This window comes from Physcomitrium patens, chromosome 6, assembly GCF_059467195.1.
Source record: "Physcomitrium patens ecotype Gransden chromosome 6, ASM5946719v1, whole genome shotgun sequence".
Classification (NCBI taxonomy): domain Eukaryota; kingdom Viridiplantae; phylum Streptophyta; class Bryopsida; order Funariales; family Funariaceae; genus Physcomitrium; species Physcomitrium patens.
The window spans coordinates 19,341,606-19,358,905 of NC_143415.1; the positions used below are offsets into that span (position 1 = coordinate 19,341,606).

The 17,300-nt window shown below is 41.8% G+C and overlaps 4 protein-coding genes across 7 annotated transcripts; all 4 read left to right on the forward strand.

Annotated features, from left to right (window-relative positions):
- The first annotated feature begins 37 nt into the window (after positions 1 to 37).
- LOC112283718 (uncharacterized) lies at positions 38 to 4,335 on the forward strand. 3 transcript variants are annotated; one of them, XM_073534811.2, is made up of 13 exons: positions 38 to 294; positions 941 to 1,048; positions 1,228 to 1,302; positions 1,460 to 1,525; positions 1,808 to 1,879; positions 2,088 to 2,162; positions 2,338 to 2,409; positions 2,552 to 2,623; positions 2,734 to 2,796; positions 2,927 to 2,980; positions 3,211 to 3,512; positions 3,816 to 3,848; positions 4,063 to 4,335. In XM_073534811.2, the coding sequence occupies exons 3-13, from the start codon at positions 1,241 to 1,243 to the stop codon at positions 4,185 to 4,187; spliced, it is 996 nt and encodes a 331-aa protein (XP_073390912.1). In that variant the 5' UTR covers positions 38 to 294; positions 941 to 1,048; positions 1,228 to 1,240; the 3' UTR covers positions 4,188 to 4,335. The 3 variants fall into 3 exon arrangements, with proteins under 3 accessions (XP_073390912.1, XP_073390910.1, XP_073390911.1); XM_073534809.1 differs by having other exon boundaries at positions 45 to 294; positions 941 to 1,073; XM_073534810.1 differs by lacking the exon at positions 2,927 to 2,980 and having other exon boundaries at positions 45 to 294; positions 941 to 1,073.
- A 251-nt stretch (positions 4,336 to 4,586) lies between these two features.
- On the forward strand, positions 4,587 to 5,299 carry LOC141044456 (protein STRUBBELIG-RECEPTOR FAMILY 8-like). Its single transcript, XM_073534812.1, has 2 exons — positions 4,587 to 4,860; positions 5,089 to 5,299. Exons 1-2 carry the CDS (start codon positions 4,726 to 4,728, stop codon positions 5,158 to 5,160), a joined length of 207 nt encoding a protein of 68 aa, XP_073390913.1. The 5' UTR covers positions 4,587 to 4,725; the 3' UTR covers positions 5,161 to 5,299.
- Positions 5,190 to 6,033, forward strand: LOC141044444 (protein STRUBBELIG-RECEPTOR FAMILY 8-like). Its single transcript, XM_090251579.1, has 3 exons — positions 5,190 to 5,243; positions 5,427 to 5,603; positions 5,805 to 6,033. The coding sequence occupies exons 1-3, from the start codon at positions 5,190 to 5,192 to the stop codon at positions 5,883 to 5,885; spliced, it is 312 nt and encodes a 103-aa protein (XP_090107705.1). The 3' UTR covers positions 5,886 to 6,033.
- A 2,532-nt stretch (positions 6,034 to 8,565) lies between these two features.
- Positions 8,566 to 17,199, forward strand: LOC112283387 (protein ENHANCED DISEASE RESISTANCE 2). Of its 2 annotated transcripts, none has more exons than XM_024522006.3 (22): positions 8,566 to 9,682; positions 10,120 to 10,194; positions 10,425 to 10,478; positions 10,649 to 10,714; positions 10,879 to 10,937; positions 11,115 to 11,188; positions 11,381 to 11,506; positions 11,770 to 11,804; positions 11,965 to 12,065; positions 12,461 to 12,556; positions 12,726 to 12,790; positions 13,027 to 13,098; positions 13,324 to 13,494; positions 13,623 to 13,861; positions 14,581 to 14,653; positions 14,937 to 15,109; positions 15,328 to 15,429; positions 15,626 to 15,673; positions 16,021 to 16,164; positions 16,337 to 16,432; positions 16,575 to 16,676; positions 16,929 to 17,199. In XM_024522006.3, exons 1-22 carry the CDS (start codon positions 9,512 to 9,514, stop codon positions 17,013 to 17,015), a joined length of 2,229 nt encoding a protein of 742 aa, XP_024377774.1. In that variant the 5' UTR covers positions 8,566 to 9,511; the 3' UTR covers positions 17,016 to 17,199. The 2 variants fall into 2 exon arrangements, with proteins under 2 accessions (XP_024377774.1, XP_073390726.1); XM_073534625.2 differs by having other exon boundaries at positions 8,807 to 9,768.
- Positions 17,200 to 17,300: the final 101 nt, after the last annotated feature.

Here is a 17,300-nt window from a genome sequence, read left to right on the forward strand (position 1 = left end):
TGTATTTCACGTGTGGCATTTTTCTGGTTAAATTCAGGCCTCAGGTTTAGAACCTCCGGTATTTTGGTAGTGGTGTGAAGCTGTCGGGGGGGTCTGTCTGAGGCCCGGTGAGGAGCCTGACGCAGTTTTTGGGCCATATCAGTGGTGTTCCGAGACGAGAAGCGATTCTGAGAGTCCCGATGATGATGAGAGGGAGGGGAGTTAGAATGGCAAGAGTATCTGCAGCTATCTTTTTGTGGACATTGGCGATTTCATGTGTTTCTTTGGTCCACGGAGCTACCGATCCGAGCGATGGTATGGTCCCTTGTCCTGCTTTGTTTCTTCGTATGCTACAGCGTTATGAGAAGTGCAGGGAAACGGTTATTCTTGATGAGTTCTTGCGAGTATTCGAGTTTCAGCTCGTCCATTAGTGCGACATGAGCACATGGATTCAAAGTTCTCCTCATATAAAAATGATCATGAATCTGACCTTTTAAGCTCATCCGCTTACGAGCAATTCGGACGACTCTGCAGAAATACTATCTTAAGCATATCCATAGAGACTTTGGGAAAGACAATGTGGTATATGATATCGGCGTGGTGGAAAATTTGGTGGCATCCAAAATTTGCCGGGAGGATGAACGTATGATGTATTCAGTTTTCAAAATGGCATGTGCTCCACGGGAAGAGCATCTCTTAGCACATCAGGGGCCGAGAACTGTATCTAACAGTGTCAGTGATCATTAATACTTATGATTTTAAGCATTGTTCTCAGATTTGAAGCGACCAACCATACTCTTCAAGAACTAAAGCTCTGGATTCCGATTCTGTAAACTAAGGATTAACCTGTGCACAGTTTGAGCTATTTGAGTGGTGCCCATTACATTCGTCAAGGTCTTTTGGTCAGTATAATCAGCAGGTTTGAGGATCTGACTCGGTGCATCGGTGCTTGTGCTTGCAGTATCTTCTTTGAACACCATGTTCACTGGCCTCAATAATGACCCGAAGCTTACAAACTGGGTGCAAAGCGCGGGTGATCCCTGCAGTAACAACTGGCTAGGCATTACTTGTGAGTTCACTTTTGTCACCTCAATGTGAGTTTGCAGATCTCCTTGTTAACTTCCGATTCAGAGGCACGTACTCGTTTTGGCAGTATATATAAATGATGAGAGTTTTTATTTTTATTTTTTATTTATTTTTATTTTTATAATTTACTCACTTTACTGTAATTTTTTCAACCCGTTTCAGCAAACTATCAAACATGGGATTGAATGGGAAGGTGGAGGGATGGGTTTTACAGAAGCTTCAACTCCTTTCTGTGCTGTAAGTACAATACTTGGTTTCATGTTTGGTTGTCTATTTCAGTAGTGAATATGACCAGGCCGCATCGCGTTACATTCATTATGTTGTTTCATTTCTCCAATTTGATGGATTGTTTCTGGCGACCATTTCTTTTGAGGGGTGGTGTATTCTATCTCAGTGACCTCAGCCACAACAAACTCAACAGCGAGATTATCGGAATGCATCCTCGGAATATGACTGCATTGTGAGTGAATTTTATGCTTAAAAACCGCTTCAAGCTTCTAATTCTGCCCAACGCATAGTCAGGAATGGAGAATTCATTAGCCTGATTAGCCATTGTGAATGTCAATTGTCGGACCACCGCCGTTGGCGCGATTCAATTTTATGATTCAATAACAATTACATGCATGACACGCTCTGACAATGTGACTGATCGATTGGTATGAGGATTTGATAAAGTCATAACTAGCTCAATGCTTCTAATTTCTTGTGGAAATTAGTACTCATTAGTTGCGTGCTAGTGCAGGGACCTGTCCTACAACCAGCTTACAGGCAGCTTCCCCTACTTGCTTATTAATGTTCCTACTTTGATAAGCATGTAAGTGCACAACATTCTCAAAACATCAAGGACTTTGCTGATATTTTGACAGGATAGAAGGGTGGTCAGTGATGGTCACCTGTGTAGTTAGGCATTAGAAGTCAACTGCATATTGAATTACACTCTTAATTATTTTTACAAATTTATTTATTGATTCATTTTCGTTGAAACATTCCCGTGTGTATAACTCCGAACTGGGTTGTTGCAGAAAATTGAATAACAACAAGCTGACTGGTACACTAAACGGTCTAATTTTCAGTAAACTTGTCAACTTAGTCACCCTGTAAGTCTATGTAATGGCTGCCATTTTCTTCACTTGTGAGAATTTTTTTTTGCTCTTAAGTACGAACGGTTTTAAATAATGAAATTCGTTGCCATCTTGTTTTGAAATTACTGCGAAGTTTAGTACTCGGTGGTTCTTTTCCGTAAAATTCTTTGTGCGATTATTGTCTTTCCAGAGATAATTTCAACAGCGCGATTACAGGAGGAATTCCTAAGGAAATGGGTGATTTAGCCAGCTTGCAATTTTTGTAAGTACCACGTTAATTCTGTAGCTACAAGGATTCCCTATCATCACATTTGGAGGGATATTTCCTAGAGTCTAGTGGATGTAGTTGGTATGAACTACGTTATGAGGTTTGTGAGCTGAACATAATATCGTCTTGTGTACAGAAACATGCAAAACAATAAGCTGACTGGCTCAATCCCAGCATCTTTGGCTGGACTTCAGTTCTTGGATACCTTGTGAGATTTCTACCTGAAAGACTCTTTATCTTCAGCAAATTACTGACAAATTGTTCTGTTTGGTGCACTAAGATTGACCTTAATTGGGTAATTCTGATTGCTTGCAACAGGGATGTCTCTAATAACATGCTTACTGGCTATCTTCCACCGGATTTAAATCCAAAGAATTTTCGGTATATCTCTTCTGTGCTGATTTTGTTTCGGAATGAATACCAATCCCATGTTTACTTGTAGTATCTATACAGTTTTGATGCAGAGTATTAGACGGGATGGTTCTTTAACGTTGTTCGAATCGTGGACCAGTCTCTGGGCATTTGGAGGAGGTTATATTTGGCTGGATTTAAGTTTTATATCAAGGTAGGGTCAGCTGAAGTGGTTGGATTTTTGAACACCTCAACTTCAACTGCGGTAGGACTTAGCTGTTTTCTTAATAAAAATTTAGTTTATAATTTCCCTTCATTTTGTTTGCAAACATCTCAGTTATCTTCGCTCACCATTATTCGTCTGATTTTAGTTGGTGTAGGGAATTACATGTTCTTCATGTAGCGTTTCAGCAGATAAAAGGAATTTGTTAACTGTCCATGCAGGTATGGAGGCAATCAATTGAACAACCAAGCCCCTCCTCCACCACCATATACAGCACCTCCTCCTCCGCCAAAGCCAGTTTCTACATTTCCAGCTCATCCTTCACAGGCTGAATCAAGTTTTCTTACAGTTCCGACAATTGTTGGAATCGTGGTGGAAGCTATTTTAGTGCTTGCCGCCATTGGTATATCGGTGTGGTTCTTCGCCATCCGTAAAAGATCCGAACGGACCAAGCCTTTGGATATAGAGTCTAATCAGAGCAGTCGTCGTACGTGGTTTTTGCCCCTAATACCACCTGGAACAGGTTAGTGTTCATCCGACTCTAATCTCAAGTTTCTATCAACGTACAGATTGACAATTTCCTGGCTGCTTCGAATAATGGTACCATCGTGAAATGCGTCTAATTTCTAGTCTACCAGTCTATTTTGCAACCTAGGTTTCGAGTATGGTTTTCTCTTCATATATTGAGGTTCTTTTGACAACCTTTTAATCGATTGTCTTTCTCCCCTCGACTAAGTGGCAGCTAGAGATTTTTAAAAGCCGTTTTTAAAAAATGCATCATGGTTTGGTAACCTGACTGGGTTTACTATTATGTCATGTGGTATAGAGAAAACTCCCAAAAAGAAAGTTTTTGAGCCAGGTGAGCGCTGCTACCAGATTTACGCTCTGTCAAATGTTTCTAGTTGTTGCTTTTGACGAGTTTCTCAGCTCCGAAATAGTTCTGTGAACTCTGTATGGATTATATGCAGCAGTCAATTTGTGTCCTCATTTTAGTTTCTAATAGGAGTGCAATTACTGAGGCTATATTATGGACAGTTGTCTAAATTTACTTATTTACCGACTTGGTCTTGTAGACACCCTCCAGATGGGAATGGAAGATCCGATGATCAAGGTCTCACCGCCATTAAAGCACTCAAAGTTCCTCCAGCATTCAATACTGAAGAAGCTAAGTTCAAGATTGAAGTTGGAGGGGAGGTGATTAAGAGCAGAATTAATGTCACAGAATTCTCCGTAGCTGAACTTCAGACGGCGACGAATAGTTTCTCAGACGAATAACTTCCTCGACGAAGGTCCTCTTGGCTGTGTATACCCCGCCAATTTTCCGAACAGCCAGGTCCTAGCTGTCAAGAAACTTGACACAAAAGCCTCCATGGTTAAGAATAAGGATGATTTCTTAAGTGTCGTCGACGGCTTGGCCTGGCTACAACTTACAAATTGTGCGGAATTGGTGGGCTATTGTGTCGAGCATGGGCAACGACTATTGGTGTACAAGTACATTAGTCGAGGACACTCCACGATCTGCTATGTGGTTCAGCAGATAATTCTATGGGACTATCCTGGAATATGCGTGTGAAGATTGCTCTGGGCTGCGCCCGGACCCTAGAGTATGTATTCGCTCTAAAAATCCCTGATCACATCATGGGCGGATGTTTGGAGCTAATGACTGTGGCCTTCTTTCACCCTTCAAAACAGAGTTATATTAGCTTTTGACTGTTAACCTATTTACCTACAGGTATATGCATGAAATTGTTTCACCACCAGTTGTGCACCGCAACTTCAAGTCGGCTAACATTTTTTTGGATGATGAGCTTAACCCACATGTCACCGATTGTGGTTTGGCAGCTCTTGCTCCATCTAGTGCTGAACGACAGGTCTGTATCTCATTAATTTTAACATGTTTCTGCAATAATATATGCCACAAACTGGAGCATTCGAATGCTAACTATGCAATACACCTAGTGTTACATTGCTGAAAATCAGTAGGCAGCAAGTATCTTGTCCCCGCTTTTGTCACTGGTGCAGTCAGTGTTTTGAATTTTTAAAACGCTTGTTACCTTTCAGATATCAGTATTAACAAAGACTGTATTGGTCGGTGGCAGGTATCTGCACAATTGCTGGCTCCTTTGGGTACAGCCCTCCGGAATACACCATGTCTGGAACATACGATGTGAAGGGTGATGTTTACAGCTTTGGAGTTGTCATGTTCGAGCTCATTACTGGGCGCAAGCCTCTGGACAGGGGACACGAGCCTTTTGTTTGAAGAGGGGTTCATCATTTCTTAGAATCTGCTGTATTTGTACTCGTTTCATTTGATGCTTGCTGGTAAGTGCATGAGACGCGCATAGCCTGCCCGGGCATCTTTCCTCGTCACATGCAAGAAACTTATTCTGGTGTGCTTGAACCTTACCATATCAGCCATCGTTTCGTACTGAACTAGGTTGATTTTGATACTCGCAGCTCAAGACCAAGGAAGGAGCAAAACCTGGTGCGCTGGGCAACACCCCAGCTGCATGACATTGGTGCGCTCGAAAGAATGGTAGATCCAGTATTAGAGGGTGCATACCCGGCAAAGTCTCTCTCCCGGCTTGCCGACGTTGTTGCCTCGTGTGTACAGGTCCGACACTGTCTATCATCTAGCATCGCTAACCAATCTGCTTTTTGGGGCTGTGATTTTATTATGGGGTCGAGATGCGCAATCAGACTACAGGGAATAACGACCTGTGGAACTAATCAATAGCTACTAAACAATTGAGGTTTCTGAGATGAAATGCAAACTAATTTTTAATGCACCGTCCATTTCGCGTTTGTGTGCCAGCCCGAACCCGAATTCGGACCTCCTGTTTCTGAAGTGGTGCAGTCACTGGTACGACTCATGCAGCGTGCTGCGTTGAGTTAACGCCGACATCAGTACCACAGACTGATATGGACGTCCCTAGTGATTACTTGTAAGTTGTAATTACATACCCGAAGTTGACACTTCCCAATTCAAGTGTATACAACCTTTCCTAGCGCATCTTCATCAACTTGGATTCATAAGCTGATGGTAAGTGGGCCGAAACGGAAAAAAAAATCAGCTTCGTACCTGCAATCTACAAGCGCATTGAATGTAGGAAGCCAATCCAACACGAAGATTTTACCTCATGCCAAATGAGATTATTGCTTCTATCGACACAAGTACTGAGTATGCTCGGCGACAACGTCGGAAGGCAAACGAGAGGAGAGGTTTAAGCTTGGGGAGGTATCAAGCATCATCTACAACCGATAATTTAGTTGTGCACTTCCATGGCTCAAGACTGTTTTGTACCTCCATTTTCAAGCTTTTATGAGAGCGTTGGTATGGGCCCCAGCCTAGTAATTCTGAGATGAGCGTTCCTCAGGATCAGTGCAGGATTCCTGCAACCCTGCTCACCTGAGAAATCGAAACTTTCGCTCGTAGACCTTCAGTGAGTTCTAATCTTTGCTGAGCAGACAGGCTCATACTGGAGGAAAGACAAGCGGGATGCATCCAGTTGACTGTAAATATGTTAACTACTGTCCAACGCATCTTGCTTGCTTCTTGAGTTGTGCATGATTTTGCAGAGATTCTAGGATTCTGAACTGTGGAATGCATCACTGTTCCACCACTTGGGTTGGAAAATCAGGCTGTGCTGCTTTTGAGCTAAATGAGTCGGCATTTGACTGCATATTCGGTGATGACTAGTCCATATCTTTCAATCCCATCTAAGCATCACTTGACTGCATATTTTCTTTCCTTTTTTCCCGCCCATTTATGTTTTTTGTTATTTTTTAAAATTCTTGACACAACTGGAGTCTATTTGTTCGCTGAAACGAAAAAGTAGCACTAATTATTGAATCACCCCACAATCAGGGTGGATTTTGGAGCGAATTAAAGTATTATAAAATGTGGTTGGTATTATTATATATATGAATGTGGTTGGTTTTTATTGGTTGCAGATCCAATAGTGGAGAAATAAATATAAAGGTCATTTTTGCTTCTGATGATGGTTAAGAGGGTGGGTTGATTTAGTATAAAATTGGGTCTGTTTAACCTTCCCCTATTTATATATATAAACATATATGTGCAAGGAATCAAACGAATTTGGATGAATTATGAAAACTGAAATGTTTGAAAACCTTGAAGTCTTATAAATGGACAATTTAGAATAAAAGTATTAAAACAGTAGATAAATGGAAGTGGTAACGCTTCCCAGTTCAGGTGTGAACCGCAGTCCCCCTCCAGTGTGAACGAAGCAGTTTTAACGCGGGTAGCCCCTTCCATATCGGGATTCCTATCGGGACGCCCTGCTTTCCAAGCTGAAACTCGCGACCTCTAGCAGTCAGCACCGACACATTGCGACCATTGGCTCCTCCTCACCTTACTCCCCCTATTTCCGTCTCAGCCCTGTTCACACTCCGCTCTCTCACCTGTCACCACGCTTCGAGTTCCCCCTTCCTTCCACTGTGAAGCTACTGAACGCATTCAGTCCTTTCTTCTTTGTGGTTATGGATTCTCATTTTCTGAAAAAGTAAAAGGTGAAAGTTTGGTGAGTATACAAATTGTACACACTACTAGGAAATCTAACAATTGGAATAAGGCTCTAGTAGAACTTGGCGATGTACTAAGAAGTGAAACGTGTAGTTTTTTGTATTCAAACCACTTGATTTTACTAAGCTTGAAGCACTGACTATTGCAAGTGTAAATTCATTATTATTGGTAAGATTCCAAACATTCACTTTATAACAATTAGTTTGAGCTGAAGTGATGCCTTGGGATGTTCACTAGGGTTTGGTTTGTGTGGTCCCAAAAGCTAAAGTATGAGGATTTGCAACAAGAAAAAGTAGAATTGATGGTAACATGATCCGTTCACAATTATTGTTGTTGTTACATCAAAAGCAGTAGTTCAGTACATTTGGAGTTGATATATTTTCAACATTAAAGTTTATTTGTGACATTTCATATCTTGGTATTGAAATTCAATTGTGGCTGTTCAGTCTGAAGAAAGCGAATTTTGTCAGTAAATGATAGTTGAACTTTTCATTCAGATAATATTGATACAATCCCTGTACAATTTTTGGTGGGGAAATTTTTACTCCACATATATATATATATATATAATAAATGTAAAAATATAAAATATAAATTTCTTGGTTACTAGTAATTTGAACAATTCAAGTATAAATTTTTTATACTATTGTGGTAATAGGTCGTACACCCAAACAACCATGCGCTCTCCTCAAAAAATGCCACCCAAATTCAGAACTCCAAATCCAGCAAAGTTCAACTCCAAAGGCAATTAGGGTTTTTAGATGGAAACGGATGAAAAAGCAAACGAGTCAGGCCCCCAAAGTCGACCACACGAGGTATCTATCGAATCAGATCGCGTGCCACCAGAATTAGAAAGTTCTGTTGGGGACTGACGATAAAAGTAGACGAATAGTTCACATCCAGAACGAGGAGAAGACGACGAGACCTCAGCGGGCCCGGTCGTCGTCATGGCGATTCCTGCGCCGACCAGCCTTTTGGCACTGGAAGGATATAGTTGCATTTATTCACGCGTCCCAGTGTGTGCCGAGCCTGATCCTTCGCAAAGGCGCTGTCCCATTGTCACTTGCTCACTCGCAATTCGAAATTGGAAACGACCATCGCCATAGCCATCGCCATCCTTGTCGCATGCACAGCTCAGCACTCGTCGTTACCGTCCCACATTCGTCTCAAACCCGCCGGAAGTCCAGCTGCAACATTGTGTCCATCTCAACCCTTTACTTAGGACCGTGAGATTGCTTGACTCGCTCTGTCTGGTTCACAGAGCATTTCTGGCGCCTTCGTCTCACAGCTGACGCGTTTCAGTGAATAATGTGACCTGGTATTGTGCCGTTCTCTTTCCACTTTGGTTGGTAAGAGCGGCACGGTGTGCGAGGAGATCGAGGGGCTCGTTAGTAACTAATTCGGGTTTTGCATTTTCGCGCATGTCGTTGAGGGTTCGGTTTGAGACGTTGTACTCGCGGGACGGACTCGGATGTCGTAGGTTAAAAGCCGTTTGCAATGTGCGTTGTGGAGTTGGAAGTTAGGAGGCGTTGTTGCGTGTGGATTGTGGCTGGAATCGTATCCTGAATAATGTAGGGAGAGGTTGGAAGAGTGTCCCGGGAGCCGCTGATGATTGTGAGCCGGTGGTGGGAATCAGGGCATGGTATAGAAGGCTTGGAGAATCAAAAGATAAATGGAAAGTTATGCGTCTAATGTAATGAATGTAGAGGTAAGCCGGGAATCGCCAAGGCAGGATAAATGGGCTTAACAGGCGGTATAATTTGATCGAACCTTCAGAGTTTTTCTTTGTTTTTTTCCAGTGGAGTACTGGCAGGGGAGGGAGTCTTGGGGAGACCACAGATCTGGTAGAAAGAAGGGTCAAGATTGTCGATTGCAGTGTAAATTTTGGGAAATCCTCTCACAAATCAGAGAAGTCTCAATCAGGAGAAACAGATTTTTCGAAGCACAGGTATTCCGTGGAAGTAGGCGTCACAACTATGGGGTCTGGAAGACAGAGTGATGGTAGGGAAGTTCCTAACTACGCTGGGTGGGTGTTTCACGTCGGGACAAGCTCATTAGGATACCAATTCTGCCGACCCCGTTATTTGGTCATCAAGGGCAAGAATGTGACGATGTATAAGACCGACCCCGGCGACAATCCGCGATCTGTACGTTGGCTTGGCTGAATCCTCTTTGCCCTTTAGCCGGTTTGCCTTGAACTTAATGGCAAAGCCCATATCTTTGGATTACATATGTACGCGCTGATTTCTTCTAGCAATCATTGGGCGATTGCTGAGTTATTGTATTAAATTCTCAAAATTTACTCAATTGCAAATTAAATCGAGAGCTCAGTTAGGATGAACATGACTTTGTTCTTGCAAATTCAGATTATGCTTCTGCACAGTTCTGTGCTCTTTATCTGAATGTTTGCTGAGCACGTCTTGGAATTACGACTCGAGCTACTCTTTGCGCAGTCTGCTTCCAACGACTGTTGAGCTGAACGTACCTTGCGCAATCTCTTAATTTTGGTATTTTTTTTCGTGAATCGTCCATGCTTGCGTTGATTGCAAGCTTAAATTTTGGGGCTACTACTCTTTTCTTTCAGATTCCCATGAGGAGCGGACTCGTTGGGACTCATCTGATGGTGGAGGAAGTTGGCCGCCGAGTCTTTCACAGTGGGGTAGGCACTCAAAGGCTAGTTCGTGGAGCATGCAGTCGATCTTAACTTGGATACCGTCGTGTTCAACAGTGAATGCTCACAGTCCTGTTTAATATTTTTCAACTACCTTGTATTTGCAGTGAATGTGTTCCTGCCATTCTGGCCGCGTTATGCTGCAGTAGAATGGTCTCTGACAACCTAACGTCGTCCCGGCCTTTGCCTTTACTGATGCACTATTGGTCTATGTACAGCCTCTCTATGTTCTGAAGATCTACAGCAAGCTGGATGATAGCCGGAATGGAGAGGTACCGACTATTTCCACAAATGTCTATTTTAGATGAAGTTCCTGCAGAGAATATAAGATAGAATCCTTGAGATATCACAAACATGAGAAGAAAAAAATAAAATAATAAAAAGAATGCAGTTTTAAGAACTGATGTCTGCTTGCTAACTACATTGCTTGCTTTGTCACCAGTTCGCATGTACCAATTGCGAGGAAGTGGAGAAGTGGATATCTGCTTTCAGGCATGCGAAGGAAGAGGTAAGTGTTTTGTTCCGAAACCTATCTGGAGGTAGTGTGCTTATTGATTCAGATAACATGTCTGATGCTTTGCAGATTCTGATCCAACTGGGGTAGAATGTTCCGCTCGAAATTCTTCTACTATTTGCTAAAAGTGTACATATCATCCTTTACCTGTGCATCAGGCGGAGACGATTATTGACAGAACCGGAAGTGGTAACCGGATCATGCACAGTGATGACGAGTAAGTTCTGTTTTCCCGAATTTTATGGGTTTGGTTGTTATTTCTATTAAAACCAGTACTAAGAACACCAAATCTTGCAAAAATATCTAACCTTTACACATATTCAATGAGTTTGGTGAACGTATCCCTTCATCTGTAATATAATTGTTCATCTTACCATTAGTACGCAACATACAGGTTCGATATCAACGGTCCTCGAAAAGGCTCCCGAGGCATTGCGAACATTGGCAGATTGATAACCATAGGAAAAGGTATATGTTAATCGTAAGGAATACACGCTTTTCTAAAACCTTGTGGCCTTCGTTTCTGCTTTTTGCATGATATATTATTTCAGATATATTGGGCAACAAGGGGGCCTCAAGCGGTGGTGACCTTCATATGTTCTCGTATGATTGTTCAAGCTGAAAAGTGACTTACTGCAGTTTCTTCCTGATTTTGAGCAGGTCCGGAAGCACTTCTGAGACGGCCATCGATGGTGGCCCAAGATCCTGAATCAGACGGTTTCTACAATTATCCTCAGGGGGACACATTTGAACTAGCAGATTGGAGATGTGTTTACATAGTCAATGGTAGGTATCCCTATGTACACATACTGCTTATTTCACGTAGCTAATGACAAATGGCTTGTGAGATCGCCTTGTCACACACTCTACTGGTGCAAATGAAGTCATTAGGGAAGTATCGGGATTGAAGGGATCTTATGATGAAGATCTCAAGACATTGTGCGTACTTGATGTATACTCTTACTTTACCCTTGAGTTCGCAATATTTTCTTTTTCATCTGTTCGCATCACCTAAATGGTCTGCTCACGATTTAGTTTTGAAAATCTAGGTCTCCGAATCTTTGAAGACGCTACAGCTTCGAAGGTACTAAAAATTTTGGTTAAAGTTTTGCCCAATATATGTGCTGATTACATCATTTATAATGTCAGCGGGTTTCAAATTTCTTCCATAAGATCGAAGTTTTAGATAATGTTAAGGTGGTTGAGATTTTAGTAATTACCTATTTACTGCGTTGGATATGCAGGCAGAGAAGGGTCACATAATGAAGTCTGTTGGAGTTATCGATGCAGCAGCAGAGACAATTTTTGAGCACATCATGAGCTTTAATACCAAGATGCGATACCAGTGAGAAACTTGCAGTAGTAGCTGGATATCACAGCGCTTCTTGTTATCCGGAATTTTCAGTTGATGTAAATGTTTTTAAATTAGATCACTGATCGCATGTAATGTGGTTTTTTGGAGGCGTGTCTGTTTACTGGATTGCTGTAAATGTAAGTTGCGACGATCGTGAAGACGTTGATATGCAAACATTCCTATTGTAACAAAACTGGAGTAGAGACTCTTACGTTAATCGGTTTTCATTTTATGGTGTGGTTTATATAGGATCCACACTACTGCAAGTACTAGTGACTGTTTCGAAGGGAGCAAGATATACCTGAGTAATGAAAAGCTTGCAGTTAGGATTTGATGAAAACTGCTGGTAGATCTTTATGTTTTATTGTGCTTTGGATATCTTTCAGATGGGATATGTATATGGGCAACTTAGAGCTTGTTGAGGAAATCGACGGGCACACCGACATTGTGTACGGTTCGTTTGACCCGAAATTTTTCAAGAGGTAAGATTGTAACCTATTCAGACGATCCATGTTCGGACAATTATGTCTATTCCTTCAAGATTTCATCGGCAGAGCGCTCTTTTGGACATTTGCAGTTCGTAGTAGCACTATGGCAGCGAAGCTTGAATGGCTTGAATGACTGATCGTAGAAATTTATTGCTTTGTCCAGGTTCCAGAAAAAAACCGACTTTCTGTTTTCACGAGTTTGGCGCCGCGACCAAGATGGATCTTATTGTGAGCTCCTTTTTCAGTTAATGGAGTAAATGCAATGTATTTCCCGGAAGGGATGCGTATTTTTGCAGTAACATATTTCATGGTCTGCTATGCTTATGACAGCGAAAGACAATAGAAATGATATTGTAGCGAGTCGATGTAGTGTCTGCATAGAATACAATGCTCTGAAGTGTTGTTCAGTCTCAAGTATGTCGTAGGATCTTGTTCTGAGACCCGTGATGTTTCGATGATTGCAGCTATAACACAAATCTTTACCACCCACAAAAAGTGCCCTCCGAAGCGTGGATTCAATCGTATAAATATCAGTCGTAAGTTTCATTCCCTGTGCAAGGTCATGTACATGTGCTGGCTGATGCAGTGTACAGTGTGGGTACTTTGTCGTTTACTGCTTACTTGGTTGCTGGATTTGGATTTTGTGGATTTCATTCAATCAACGGTGATCGATGCTCGTGATAGATGTGATGGGATGTTTTATCAACCTCTCTTTAGGTATCAATTCCGTTGAAGTTTTTGACTTATTCTAAATTTCACAGCGGGGATATGGGAGATTATGCCATTACCACCAAAGCCTGGTTTCGGTTCGCCTCGATGTCTTGTGACGCAAATGATAGAGGTGAAGTCAACAGGGTGGGGACGATGGAAACATAGTTCTTTCTCCAAGTTCCTGACGACAATTCCTTACATCTTACTTTGTCGTACTGCTGGTGAGAATGATTTCAGCACTTCTGACATCATTTCTTGATGAGAAAATTGAGAATGGCTTAGGATGATTCGAGTAGACATTTGCACATCTCAATCACTTACAAATCAAACTTGGGGCGAATTTGTATAGGTTTACGAGAATTGGTTGCAGCGAATCCTGATAATACTCACTTAGAAACTCAAGTCAAGACCAAGGAAGTGAAGAAGTCAGTGGATGAGCAGGGACTGAGTGGGTTAAACTCACTCTTAACGCGACCTCCTGATTCTCTGCATGCAGAGCCGCAGGAAGAGTTTTATGATGCACTAATGGTCGAATATCCTGATGAAGACGAGGACGATGCCGCTCGATCAATGCTTTCCAAGCAAAGGGTAGGTGACAAGCTCCCTGAGTATTTTTTTTATATCACACCGATTAAATTGTTCATCAAACTTATCATCGTTAATGAGTCATATTCTACCAGACGCTTCTGATGGACAATATTCAATTTTTGCCGAGGACCTGCGCTTCCCAAAGGCTTGTTAAAAATGATGGTGGAATTTAATTTTCTTGATTTATTATTGATCTTGGAAGCTCAATTAAGCAGGGCTGCTTGTATCTAGTCTTCTTGCTTCAGCAGCTCTGGTTATTGGCTACTGGTTATGACCCACAAGACTAGGGTTCTACTATTTCAAGGACATGGCATGGAACTGACGTTCTGTACAACGGTCCGAGTTCTAAACGACGGAACAATGAGGATTGACATCAAGAGGTTAATATCATGTCATGGATAAAGTACCGGAATGAGTTATGAGGCGAAGTGCACTAAGTCGCACAATCTTGCGTTTGAATGAATTGAAGAATGTTTTGTAGTGAAGTCCTAGACCACTCACTGTCATACTAGAATAAATTTAGCATTGCGAAGAATTAGATTCATTACAAATGATCATAGTGGCGCTCACCAGCTTCTTTGAATCGTTCTCAGGTACTTGTTGAGCTAACGACGAAGTCGTGTGATATTCTCCCGTTTCTTAAGTCTCCTTGTTTCGTTAGTCTACCTCGATACGTTTGGTATATTTACAAGTGACCAAGTGTAGGTGTGTTTGAACAGACCGCTAGTCAGAAGTTTAAGGGAATATCTTGGGGCGTTGTAGTTGGCCTTTCAAAAAGTAAAAAAGCTCCAGGTATATCACCTCTCACCTTCATGTAATTTTAGAATAGTAAAGAACTTCCTCAAGTAGTGCAATTATTGCTATTTAAATAGAAAGAGTTGAAATTGAAGAAGGTTTCACTGTTTAAGTGCCTTCGACTATAGTTGCTTAACAGTTATTTGAGTTTAACGTGCTTGGCTCTTCGGTGTACATGAAAGTGATTAAATGCGTCTTTATTGTTAATTGTGTCCAATCTTAATTTTACCGATGCACTTTGTCTGTCCGCAAAGCTCAGATTTGCTTGCTAATTGTGCAGCAACTCGAGCAGAAAAAGAGCTAGATTGGAATTTTCCAGCCGTGCATTTTGAGGACGGCGTGTTTCAGTCAGGATTGAGGAGGTGTGATGGCCGAAGTGACCATGGATGGTCTGATCCTGGTGGTAAGGGCTTTATGGTTCGAAGTGTTACTTACAATAATGACGGTCTTAAGGTTTGTGTCTCAACCTTACCTCACATTTAGTTGTGCCGCCATTTCCACTTGGTTGCCTACTACGTCGACGTGTTCGTAAGAGCTCAAAGTAACTCTTAATCGATGTGCTCATAGTTATCGTATTCGTCCGTTCGTTTGCAAACAGTACTCAGCTAGTTTGTCTTATTTCGGAAACTGGTATAGTAGATTAGCTGACGTTGAAGTCTCTTGCTAATCAGACCACTGGAGGAGACCCGCTTTTAAAACTATTAGCTGTGGATTGGCTGAAATCCGATAAGAGGATTGACAACGTTGCCAAACGACCTAGCTGCTGCGTTCAAGTGAGGCATCGGTTCTCATCTTTGTGATTTCTTCGACGTTCTCCTTTTCAAGGATTTCTTGATGTCTCCATTCGACATGTGATGCAGAGCTAGTAGAACTAGATTTAAACTATAGATCACAAGGTTCTACGATTTGTTCATACTGCTCGGCCACCACAATCGATTGTTAATTATTTTGTGTGTTATGCTGTATTAGTCTGATGCAGGCAAGAAAGCGCCATTCATTCTTATCATAAACCTACAGGTAATTAGTATTCCTTGATTAGGATGATGTATAATATGACACTCGTTTGCTAGCAGTAGGTTATGATGCTATGCTGAGCACTGATATCGTGATGGTTTGTATATAGTTTCTAGAAAAGCTCAATCAATGGCAGTTGCATTTTACTAGGGGAGTACCTCTGTTGATTAAGTCTTTAGAACCTTGGTTAGATCGCAGTTGCCCTTGTATACCATGGGACATGGACTTGATAGTTAGTAATGATCTTTGGTCTTATTTTTCCAACACACTTTTGTAAATCCTGAAAACATTTTGAATATTGTCACTGGAGGTTCTGCGTGATGATGTAATGGGTCCATTCTTGCGGACAGGTACCAGCCTCTCCCAACTACAGCCTAGTCATGTACTTCGTATCTGAGAGGCCAATTCGACAAGGGTCACTGCTAGATCGATTTGCCAATGGTGATAATGCTTTCCGTAATTCACGGTTTAAGCTTATTCCTAGCATTGTGGAGGTAAGATAATTTGTCATTGGGGTGATTCCTCTTCTCACTCTTCTGAATAAGAAACAACTCCTGCAAGAAGTTTTTTGTCACTTCAATACGCACAAGAACATGATAATCTTGTGAGGACTTTTTGTACAACCTTGGCCGTGTATGTGAAACGTTTGCGATTGCAATTGTGCAGGGTTACTGGGTTGTGAAGCGTGCTGTTGGCACTAAAGCGTGCCTTTTAGGCAAAGCTGTTACTTGTAATTACTTTAGGGAAGATAATTTTCTCGAGGTTCGTTCCCAACTTTGCTCACTTATCTAATTGCTATTGGATGCAACTTCAAGCCATCAGGCTGTTTTATACCCCTCCCCATGTTGAGTCTTGCTCATACCTCGACGCCTCTTGATTGATATCCTTGAATGTCTTTTTTCAGATTGATGTGGACATTGGTTCCTCTTCTGTTGCACGCAATGTTGTGGGTCTGGTTTTGGGTTACGTAACCAGCATCGTCGTTGACCTGGCTGTTTTGATCGAGGTAATCTCCCATTCCATTTATTATTTTCATTTTGTCATACGTCCTCTGAAAACTATCAGCTACCTCACGTTTATGGTGTGATATGAGGTGATGGCGTATCGTGATTGCAGTGGTGTTCACATATGCACGTACTAGAACTTCGTTCGATCACTCGAGTTACGGTGCTCTAATCCTCCTGAATTTAGCAACTCATATGAGCCCTACATGAAATCTTAACTTTTGGTTGTTATTGTTTCTTTGTGTGTGTGATAGGCCACCAATTCGGAGGAACTACCGGAGTATATCCTGGGTACAACGAGGATAAACCGTTTCACATTAGAGTCCGCAGTCCAAGTTTGATAGGATTTACCTTCTACTTAAATTATTACAGGAAGCCATCCCAAGTCCAGAGTTAGCCAATCTCCATAAATTCTGTGTTTGTAATCCATAAACAATAATCCACTTCGGAGCTCTGTAACATATGAAGGTACCCTCTTAAGAGAGTAGCAATTGCTGCCCCAACCAAGGGTTTCATTCAGGCCGATATTCCTTGCCGTGCAAATTTATTTAGTGTGTTGCCATATGAAAGCCTTAAGCAGTGCGCATTCAAATCTTTCTGTTATTTATCTTCCTACAACGGTAATC

Excerpts from the sequence above, each read along its gene's own strand:
- LOC112283387 (XM_024522006.3), top strand. The coding sequence starts at position 9,512 with ATGGGGTCTGGAAGACAGAGTGATGGTAGGGAAGTTCCTAACTACGCT. Across the intron at positions 11,507-11,769 it reads ATGTGTTTACATAGTCAATG|GTCTCCGAATCTTTGAAGAC; the intron begins GTAGGTATCCCT and ends TTGAAAATCTAG. Across the intron at positions 13,099-13,323 it reads CAATCGTATAAATATCAGTC|CGGGGATATGGGAGATTATG; the intron begins GTAAGTTTCATT and ends TAAATTTCACAG.
- LOC141044456 (XM_073534812.1), top strand. The coding sequence starts at position 4,726 with ATGCATGAAATTGTTTCACCACCAGTTGTGCACCGCAACTTCAAGTCG. Across the intron at positions 4,861-5,088 it reads CATCTAGTGCTGAACGACAG|GTATCTGCACAATTGCTGGC; the intron begins GTCTGTATCTCA and ends GGTCGGTGGCAG.
- LOC112283718 (XM_073534809.1), top strand. The coding sequence starts at position 180 with ATGATGATGAGAGGGAGGGGAGTTAGAATGGCAAGAGTATCTGCAGCT. Across the intron at positions 1,074-1,227 it reads TTCACTTTTGTCACCTCAAT|CAAACTATCAAACATGGGAT; the intron begins GTGAGTTTGCAG and ends AACCCGTTTCAG. Across the intron at positions 2,797-2,926 it reads TTAAATCCAAAGAATTTTCG|TCTCTGGGCATTTGGAGGAG; the intron begins GTATATCTCTTC and ends ATCGTGGACCAG.
- LOC141044444 (XM_090251579.1), top strand. The coding sequence starts at position 5,190 with ATGTTCGAGCTCATTACTGGGCGCAAGCCTCTGGACAGGGGACACGAG. Across the intron at positions 5,244-5,426 it reads ACAGGGGACACGAGCCTTTT|GTTGATTTTGATACTCGCAG; the intron begins GTTTGAAGAGGG and ends GTACTGAACTAG. Across the intron at positions 5,604-5,804 it reads TTGTTGCCTCGTGTGTACAG|CCCGAACCCGAATTCGGACC; the intron begins GTCCGACACTGT and ends TTTGTGTGCCAG.